Source organism: Sebastes umbrosus, chromosome 4, assembly GCF_015220745.1.
Source record: "Sebastes umbrosus isolate fSebUmb1 chromosome 4, fSebUmb1.pri, whole genome shotgun sequence".
Taxonomy (NCBI): Eukaryota; Metazoa; Chordata; class Actinopteri; order Perciformes; family Sebastidae; genus Sebastes; species Sebastes umbrosus.
Window position 1 is genome coordinate 28,692,507 of NC_051272.1, and position 10,567 is coordinate 28,703,073.

A 10,567-nucleotide genomic window follows, 5' to 3' on the forward strand; every position below is an offset into this window, starting at 1 on the left:
ATTAGCTATAGAATATACAGTACATGTTTTAGTTACATTTGAGTTGTAATACATTCATATGAAACTGTATTGAGTACAGTAAGGTGAGTTGAATATATCTCTATATTCTTGTAGTATTTTACAGCTGCCTAGTTTACATGAGCTGCACGTTGCACAGCACCTATAGCTCTCCCAACAGTACAATATGTCTATTGGTATCTGTCTGGGAATCAGAGCGTCCCCCAGTCGCCTCCTCCTGCTGTTTAAGGGGCTCGCAGCGCCTTCCCCCCTGAAACAGAAGGAGAAGAGGGACTGAGTTAGGCTCCGACCGTCCGACCAAAACACCTCTTCAAAAACTATGGGGGGAAAAACAAGAGGGTGCTTCAACAGGAAACACATGAGCAATACTCTCCAAATATTACACAGATCATTGATCATTGAATAAAATGCACCCCATGTTATTAAAGAGATGTTTTCTGCTACTTGTAGACATCAGTCTCCAGTGACATTGCCGGGAAAACATTATGTGATATAGATCCATTTGATTGAACTGTGAATTGTGGCCTTTGGGAACAGTGGTACTGGCAAGCAAAGGGTTTCTATGACTACAGGAAAGTATTATTAAGTGCTTTAAACTCACCTTTCTGTAGAACTTGAGCTGCACCCTGATAAAAAAAACAAGTATACGTTGAATTGCTATCAATATAAAGCTCTAGAGAAATTAGAGTTGCAACACATACCAGAAAAGATGGGTGGTGAGGAAAGGTTGACAGGTTGAAAGACAAGAAGAGGAGAAGGAAGAAAGAAGCATTTATTTATTCCCAAAAAGTTACCTGGGCGTCATCTTTGGGTGGAATGGCGGGCTGAGGCATCTTCAGGCCCAGCCCTGACACGAACCAGCCAACCACACTGTCAAGACACAAACTAATCAACTGTATGCACTTACACACTTTAGACATGAGTTCTACATTTTACTTTTTCGCAACATCCCTTATGTCTCTTATGTACGACAGCATATAAGGGCCATTGTAGGTAAAAAAAATTACTTTAAAGTAATACATCTACAAGAAAATAACTCAGATATTCTCTGAGATTAAAGTAATACATTTACAAGAAAAAAACTTGGATATTCTCTGAGATTAAAGCGGCAAATTTCCAAGGAAAAAACTCACAAATTTGCGAGATTATAAAGTCGTAAATTTCTGAGAAAAAAACTCGGAAAAAAGTGGTAATGAAAAATGAGTCCGCTACAATAATGTATGTATAATAATATGTTTTGCACTCTGCGGCTCACACTCCGCCATTATTATTGGTGGCATAAGTGAGATGAGGTTGATCCAACCTTGCAAAGTGAAGCGATGTGGTTTACTAAACAAAAATATCCTACTATTTTTTATTACTACGGTTTTGTTCTCTAGTTACACTATTTTCCTAGTTTTTTCTTGTAAATTTGCCACTTTAATCTCAGAGAATATCTGAGTTATTTTCTTGTAAATTCATGACTTTATTCTTGTAAATTCTGAGTTAAACATTTTTTTTTTTTACCCACAATTGCCCTAATACGCCGTCATACTTATGTTGTTGTCCGATGGAAAGAGAGTGATTAAAAAGTGACAGTGAGGGATCAAAACGTACGCCGAGGCCTTGCCGTCAGTATCCAGTGAGATTCCACTGAGAGACTCAGGTGGTGGAGACAAAACTGGAGAGAATAGAAAGACATGGAGTTCAGTATACAAAACAAGCATCCATCCAAATAAAGTCAGAATATGTCCTTTAGTGCAACATAGATTTTATTGCTACAAGGTTTCAGGGAGGTGAGTTATGTGTTGTGACTGTCCATGCCAGTGTGTTTAAGATTGTGCATTAGGACAAATGTACTTTCATGTGTGTGTATGCAAGTGTACTTTTGTCCAGAGAGGTGCGGGAGGACTTGACTGATGGTTCCACGGATACGGCACCAGGGGGCAGTATCATTGCCTGAGGGACCATCTGCTTTATCCAGTTCACCACGCTGCCACAGAACAAGAGAAAAGTCAGCCCCATACATGTTTATAGTTCAAGGCTCAGCATAAATCACAGTGAATGTGTACTGAGAGGTGGTTTATACTCACTTAGGGAATTGGCGAGGCTCTTCCTCCTCCTCGTCCTCTGACACCATCTCCACCACCGGGATGTGGGGGAGAGGATCAAAATCTGGACAGACAGACAGCAGAGATCAGCCCAGCAGTCGGGGTGCTAAATCACTGATATTCAATCATCAAATCAAACATTAATTTTGTGTAAAAATGTAAAACATGTAGACAAATAATCCAGAAACATACCTGGCAGTGTTTCTACATCATAGATCTAGGACAAAAGAGATGAAATGTCAAGCCAACAGAGTACGGTTATACGATTTTCTTACATTATTCTTGTGGCACATTAGGGAATTGTTATTATATTATTCATGAATAAATAATAAGATATGTTACTCCTCTACTTTATATCCATTGTGTCAATGTGAGCCCCACAGAGGTTAATGGTGGTCTGTTTGTACACACAGCATAGGCCACATGTGCGTAAGCCCCTACTGCAGTCAGGGTGGGCTACAAATGGTGCTCATTGGAGCAATAAACCTCATGTCCCACATGGGCCCCTTTTATGTCCATATCCACAGTACAGCATGTGGACTAAAAGTTGGGCCAAGGAGGGCTACTAGTGGGGCCCTTATGGGCTAAAATCTGGGATTTTCTCCTTGATTAATCCTTAATATAGATATTTCAATATATAACTTTTGGCAACGTGACATGAAATTAATGGGTCATGTGTTGCCTGCAGAAATATCACAATATTACAAACATTGTGTCTAATTTGCTCTGATGCAGCCCTGAGGCCTCCAGGTAAGAGAACTGGTTTAAATACAGTGAAGTTAATGGAGGGGTTTAACCTGCCTAAACCCCCCACAGATTCCTTTATAAGCTTAATCCTTACACATGATTAGTCTTATAAGCCTGTGGGACAGTATTAAGTTGTTTGAGTCAAATGTCACACAGTCTAATGACGTGAATTGTCTTGCTGTTGCTTGGCAGAATTACTTGAACTTGAACTAACTTAAATGTACAGTTGGTAACTTTGAGTAAATATGATATTTTTTTTTTATAAAACTGTCACTATACAGTATCCTGACAGTAGTGCACGCAGATAATCTGCGATAGAAATCCTGTTCCTCTCTGTCCTCCTTCTACTCCTAATGGCATTTGCAAGATTCTACCGCACCCGTACAAAAACAACCAATTAGAGCCAAGGAGTCTCTGGGCAGGTGCCAATCACTGATCAACTCTGATCAAACTGTCAAACTAGGCAGCGCTGATCAAATATGAATCAACATTCTGTTACTGTAATGCCTATCCCCCGCCTCAAATGTTTTTAGAAACATATTTTAATGTACTTTTAATGAGAAAGTCTGCTCTGGCCGGTGGGCGGTGCTTGGTTTTAGCTCGACTGTTTTCAACATGGTGGTCACAAACGTTCTCATTTTACAGCTAACAGTACACTAAAATATGTTTCTGAAAACATTTGAGGCGAGAAATAAGCATTACGGTAACAGAATCTTGATTCATTATTGATCAGCGCTGCCTAGTTTGACTGTCCAGAGATTGCTCGGCTCTGATTGGTTGTTTTCACTACTGTCAGGATATAGTGACGCATTTATAAAAATAACTTTCTTTTTCATTTGCTCAAAGTTATCAACTTCAGCTTTAATGACATAAAACACATTATTAATATTACGTTGGAGTATTAGTTTCTGGAGAGAGAAGTACTGAACTAGATACCTATAGTTTATTAGAGATGTTGTTTCTCAATGTTTGGACACTATAGGATTATTTCTATTCTAAACAAATTTTAGATTTTGTTTTTAGAGGCGCTAATTTCATAGCAGTACTGATGTAGTTAAGATGTTGTTTTGGTGTTGTGAAGTTGAATCTGTATCACTAAATAAGGAAGTCCTTGCGTCTCACCTCAGTGTGTTCCTCGTTGTCAGGAGCCTCTTTGTACTTCTCATCTGGCTGAGGCAACACCTGAGCCAGACCCTGAGCAACCCAGCTGATCACTCCAGACCTGGGAGAGAAACCAAACTGAGTTTACCATTGAAGAATATATTTAGCATTAAAAATGCACTCTTATCTAATCATACTGTACCTCTCTCCATCCTCTCCTGACTGGTGGATGGCAAAGGAAGAAATAGAGAATGAGGTCATTGTATTTTGTGAGCGTTGTTAAGTGTAGTGTTGTCTGTGTACTCCATACCATAGTTTTATCAAAATGTGATCACCTTTGTCTTATAAGGTGTCAACTTCACTTTGAAGTAGTTGTGTTAAGGAAGGACATGACTGGCTGACACCTGGCATCCTTAACTAGCATACATAGACGTTTTTGTTGACCCGAGTAGGCTACATGTCCACTCAAACATCCACACACTCACCCTGGCTTCAGAATTGGCCCTGCCGGGTCGAGGGGAGCCGGAGGGTTGAGGCAGGGTGCTGACAAACCCATTAGACAGCCAGCCTAAAACTCCAGTCTGGGTACTGCTGTAGAGGAGGTGAGGAAAGATGATAAGATGTCAGTATGTTTACACACACACATACACATTAAGACATACTAGTGGACAGAGAGGTTTACCTGTCCTCTGAATTCTCATCTGTGTTTTTCTGTGGAGGACGCTTCCCTGTGGATGAGGCAGCAGGGGTCTTAGCAGCGTCATCTGTCCCGGGAGCTTCAGGGAGTTGGGGGACCACTTTCACCACCCAGTTAAACATCCTGTTGAACACACACACACACACACACACACACACACACACACACTGTCAAGTTATTGTTTAAATATGTGCAGTATCCCAACTTGAGAGAGATTGAAACATCCACTCGAAGATTTTTAACTGGAATCCACTCAATGACAAACAGCTTTTCCTTTTTCCCGCCTTTATTTTGTAGGTTGAGATGAAAGTTCAGTTCATTTCGGAATTATTATTAGTCATTAGTCATTAGTCATTAGGTGAAAAACCTTTGAAATAGAAAAAAATACAGAAAAGAAAATATACATATTATTACAAAATAAGTATAAATAAGAACAAATTCATTTTTTGAGACTTTGCAAAATTTATTAATCATTATTTCATTTAATACACACACTCCTATTAAATGCCTCATGTTAAATGCAAATAAGCAAGTGTCCACTGCTGCCATAGCCTTTGCCTTAACATAAAGGTAATATGTATATGTGTATTATATTATTTTATTTAATTACTATTTTTAATTATTTATTTAAACACAAAGTATTTTATAATTACGTTTGAGTTCATATGAAATCACGCAGTAATTTTAAACAACATTTCCCATAAGCCCATGTACTTCTCACCACATTTGTGAATGAATTATTTTCTATTTTTCTATTTATATTATTTTCTTAATTGCTATTTATTAATATTTATAAAGCTTAATTTCCTGGAACCTTCAGTTTGACTTGACACACAAACACACAGTCAGCCTCTCAAAAGCCCTTCATCAAAACATTGTTGATAATGCTGATGATAATAATTCCTAATAACTCTTTCCTAATGTCTTCATTAAAGCAGCCACTTCATCTGTCAAACAGAGAGCCCTTAACCAAAGCTAATGGGGTCTGATGAAGGACGCTCACCTGCTTCGTCTTTTGCTTTTTATCTCAGGCAACATTTTTGACAACCTGAAATGTCTCTCTATTTATTTTTTCACACATGAATCATAAAACTGTCTTTAGTTTCTCATCAGACACATTTACAAACTTTCACAATGGTACGTGGTGCCTAGAATATGAATTAGAAAATCCTTGATTAAACATTAGTCAGGGAAAGTTGGGATATGCTTGACTCTTCAATCTGCAAATGAACTCAGAGAAGAGATAGATATCAGGATCCTGAGTCAAAAGTCAGAGGAGGCTAAAAGGCCATAGTTCACCATAAGCTGCTTTACCAACAGCCTCCACATGTGACATAGGGTTAAATCAGTTAGTCAGGTAGAAATTGCACACAAATCTACAGGAAGAGGACATTTCACTGGCCCAGTGCACTGATTCAAGATAGAGATTCAATTAAACAAAAAAATGTACAGAGCCAGCAGGAGTGCCACTTAATCTCAAATGTGCGTATTATCTGCTGTGACAGTTTATCAACCTGTTGAGGTAATCCACTTCAGCAAAGGGGCAAAGAGCCACTGAACCTACAAGATGTCCTGCTAACTGACCACAGCAGACAGGTCGAGGGCAACCAGAACGGCTGTCGGAAGAAACGTTTACCATAGCATCGCCAACTGGGCAACAAACTACGTCATAGATCTGCTGTATGTCCTGAGCCAAGAGGACATTTATTGTATCAATGACGCAACCAAAAAGAGGCCAGGAAGGCCAATATACACCCTATTACATATACAATGAATTTAGAAAACAAACCCAAAATGTCACAGTGACTTCTCTCCAATAATCCACCGCTTTATTCTTGGATATAATCTATATTTTTACATGTCTGTTGGAGCTAAATGTGCACAGACACAGTGTATCTCCAGCATAGAGAAAAAAAAAGTGATGGCGTGGAAGAAGTTATTACATTTTTTAGCTGTGGGATGGGTCATCCACGAGGAATCTGTTCACATGCGAGGCTTCTTTACAAGGCAGTTCGAGCTGTTGTTGTGATCCAAGTGTGTGATTCCCGACACGCTGTCCCAATCAGCAGAGATCAGCGAGGCCTCTTCTCTGGCCTAATCCAAAATTCTTCGCATTGGATTAAAAAGTGCAGCTCTGTCCCCAACTAATCTATAGCCTTGCTCTCTGCTTAAGGCCTGGATCGACTCCTGACATACGTCCTCATCACATCATCAAAAGAGCATAAATCAGAGGAAGACACCCCAAGGATATAATTCTTTGTCTACTGATTGTGTTTTGTAATTTAGTAAGGATTTGTGCATTTAGGCCTCTCTCTCCTCGGATAAGACCTGGCAGTGCAGACTTTAACAAAAGCAAATCAGACATCCACAACATCAACATTTCTGCTCGTATAAACACTCTTCTACTTCTGCAGCAACTTCACCCGCTGTCTCTTTACCATGACACGGATCATCACAGCACGCATCTCAAATCAGCACTCAGGTATTCACTTTACCACCCAAGTGATCCAAATGTTGAATTATGTATTTTCCTAACCTCTGTAGGCCTACAGAATAACAAAGACTTGTTTTCCTTACCTGAGTGTCTACAGGTGGTTCTGCATGCCGGTGGCGTAGAGATCCAGAGTGCGGCGGCACAGCCAGCACAGGTCTGCTGGGATTTCCACAGTGGCTGCCTGGGGCTAACGGGATTACCCAGCACCATCTGAAGGTCAAGGCACAATCCTGGACTGTGAGCCATCGCAGATTAACAGCAGAAAAACGTATCGTCAGGACATCATCCCCGTAACCCATATACTGTTATAACCCCCCGACCACCAGAAACAACAGCAACAAGCAACAAGTGGTGACACACATACCCACAGACTCCAGGGATTTGAGATAGAAAGTGTAACCTTCTCCCTCCAGTTACAGACTATGACCAATCAAACAGTGCAAGATGCAAACCAGGTATTTGTATTATTGTGTATTTGCATCTTGATCATGATTTCATCACTTTTTTGTGACATATACTGTCTCAAAAAGGAGATCATTTGTTTTACTATATGCATACTAGTGAACGTGTGGCAGCTAGAGTCCCCCACTCCCTCCTCCACCTTGTCATCTCTGTTCCCCATTATCTCCCATCCCATCCTGATTATAGTTTTATCCCCACCAACTGACGCAGAGCCACTTGCTGACTGGCTACATAAACCTTTAAATAACAGTCAGGAGGAGACAGTCAGAGGAAGGTAAAGCTTATTAGTAAGGCTCAGGGTCTGACCAGGGCTCTGATGATCTATATCCTCTCTTGTTCCTTCAGCCAGGTCGTGTCTAGAAGGTAACCCACAAAACCATTCGAGGTCAGTGCCTAACCATAACCGTCTCCCGAGAGTTTCCCAAATTGTGGGTTACCTTCTAGCCAACTGGACCCTACAACCATAGGACTACAGCTCTATCAGAAAAGCCTAGCTACTAAAAGCTTTTCTTTTATTTAAATAACCTAAATGTACTTTGCCAACCATGTCTCCAATATGGCCACGTTTAACAGCAGGGGTGGAAAGTAACTAAGTACAATTACTTAGGTATTGTATGTACATTTTGAGCTAGCGTTAACTTACTTTACTTGAGCAAAGTAGCAGTAGTTTTGTGCTACTCTATAGCCTACTTCTACTCCACTACAATTCAAAGGGAAATATTGTACTTTTAAAAACTAAACTCACCTACTTTTGACAGCTATAGTTACTTTTCAGGTTAAGAGCTTACAAAAAACAAGGCTAAGCAGTCTATAGCTATGCAGAGGCAGATTAAAGATTATTTTACCTGATGATGGCACTAGATAAAAAGTTAAGGAATCGAAATTTCATGTCAACCATTCCAATAGTCGTTGAGATATATCAGTCTGGACCAGTGGTGGACCGACCGACAGATGACATTGCCATCCCTAGAACCAAGTTGCTACTAGCATGGCTAAAAACATATGATAACCTTACAAAATACAATAACGTTACATTGTTATGGATTAAACCAGTGGTTCCCAGCCTTTTTTTGGTTTGTGACTCCTTACAAAAAACAGTGTCTACTTGGGGCCCTTTGTTACCTAACACCTAACGTTTCAGCTCAACCAAAGAGTGAACATCTCTGATGGTTTCATTTAAATAATTGTTTTAGGTTCAAATGTGTAACTAAATGGATCCAATATTTCACACAACAAAGCAAAGATTAGAGAAAAGTTTTAGAAAAAGTGTTGTGACCCTTCGGACGGGGCCCTATACAGTGATGGATGACGTATTCAGATCCTTAACTCAAGTAAAAGTACTAATACCACACTAATAATACTCTGTTACAACTAAAAGTCCGGCATTGAAAATGTTACTCAAATATGTCATTATAATCAGGAAAATATACTTATACATATCCTATACTACGCATGTATATCATATCAGTAGATTATTATTAGGCTATTGATGCATTAATGTAAATAAAGCAGGATTTCACTGTTGTAAAAATCAAGATAAAGATGGGTAGAGGAGAGGGGGATGAATGGCATGATGCTTGAGAGGGATTAACAAGGATCCAGAACTGCCCTCATTAACTGACCAACAGGTAAACAGGACCTGGCACATTTAATGTTATGGGTAGTAGGACTACTGTAACAATGAAAGAATAGCTGTTGGGATGGACAAGTTTATGGGGATCAAAACAAACAACCTGTAAGCATCAGAAATCAGTAGGAGTACAATCACTTTGTGGGAGCTCACAGCTCCCACAAAGTGATTGTACTCGCTCTGCCAGATATTGTACATGTAGATGTACGTTTGACAGACAGACAGACAGACAGACAGACAGGTAATTATGAAGCCATTGACAGGTGAAAAAACATTCAGCAAGTCGGACAGGTGGGTAGATCTCACCGCATCCAGTGAGGCCTGCTGTTGTGTTTGGGAATGGGAACTACAGAACAATTTATGGTGCTGATGAGATAGTGGGTAGATCCCATTATCAGCTCAGCAGGGGATAAGCTAGCAGAGCAGGTCGATGACACAGACCCTTGGCCCATGGCTGGGATAGGTATGGCAGCACCACAGTGGCCTCAATCCTAATTGAACATCTGGATAAGACAGGCAGGGGCAGTTCGGACAAAGACTCGAGAGTGAAGCTCGGTCTCTAATTCTGGGAAAACTTTGCGGGAAACCATAGCTGTTCACGCTATTTATTTTTGTTGTTCATTTTTAATTTATTGTGGAAGGGAATGAAAGAACAACGATGTAAGGAGAGAGATGAAATAAATGAATAAAAACAGAGAGAATAGATGAAATAGGTGAAAGAGAAAGCGGCTGCAGAGGTAAAATTGTAGTGGATGATCTGTGATGGAAGCTAATCCTGATTACCTCTGACATAAAGACAAGCAGGAAGGTATCACTCACACTCTCTTACATACATTACATACGTTTATTGGTGGGAATAGCACTCCGATCAGTACTTAAGGAAAAGAAGTAATACCACAATGTAAAAGTACTCCATTACAAGTAAAAGTCCTGCATAAAAAACACAGTACAGAAGAACAATCACCAAGTTCAAAATTCTCATTATGCAAATCGGGCCACTTTGAGAACTTGTACTATTAGATGACTATTGTTGAGGTGGCCAATTTAAATTAATTATATACAGTTTGATATTGTAAATTATAAACATGCATCATATTTTATAATTTTATCATATGTTTTTGAGTAGTCTTAATCTGCAAAGTATCAAGTAACTCCAGCTGTAAATAGCCTAATTGTAGTAAAATCAGGAACAGTATTTCTCTGTGAAATATGTGAACTGTATTAAAAAAGATTTACACTTAAGTATTATGTAGCATTAAATGGAAATCACCCAACAAGTACAATTACCTCCAAACTGTACCAACGTACAGTGGTCTGTACATTGGTAT

The 10,567-nt window shown here is 39.6% G+C and overlaps 1 protein-coding gene across 3 annotated transcripts in view; it reads right to left on the minus strand.

Moving 5' to 3' along the window:
• Nucleotides 1-7,727, minus strand: part of LOC119487651 (cyclic nucleotide-gated cation channel beta-3-like) — a 31,605-nt gene extending 23,878 nt beyond the window's left edge. For 2 of the 3 annotated variants that reach the window (XM_037768694.1, XM_037768692.1), the window contains exons 1-12: nucleotides 7,512-7,727; nucleotides 7,231-7,357; nucleotides 4,639-4,776; nucleotides 4,442-4,547; nucleotides 4,159-4,178; nucleotides 3,978-4,077; nucleotides 2,301-2,325; nucleotides 2,091-2,172; nucleotides 1,884-1,990; nucleotides 1,615-1,678; nucleotides 824-888; nucleotides 620-646 (exon numbers count right to left, since the gene is read on the minus strand). In XM_037768694.1, the coding sequence (XP_037624622.1) occupies nucleotides 620-646; nucleotides 824-888; nucleotides 1,615-1,678; nucleotides 1,884-1,990; nucleotides 2,091-2,172; nucleotides 2,301-2,325; nucleotides 3,978-4,077; nucleotides 4,159-4,178; nucleotides 4,442-4,547; nucleotides 4,639-4,775 (733 nt within the window). In that variant the 5' untranslated portion in view covers nucleotide 4,776; nucleotides 7,231-7,357; nucleotides 7,512-7,727. The remainder of the gene's footprint in view (nucleotides 1-619; nucleotides 647-823; nucleotides 889-1,614; nucleotides 1,679-1,883; nucleotides 1,991-2,090; nucleotides 2,173-2,300; nucleotides 2,326-3,977; nucleotides 4,078-4,158; nucleotides 4,179-4,441; nucleotides 4,548-4,638; nucleotides 4,777-7,230; nucleotides 7,358-7,511) is intronic. The other variant, XM_037768693.1, reaches the window with a different exon arrangement.
• Between the last annotated feature and the right edge of the window lie 2,840 nt (nucleotides 7,728-10,567).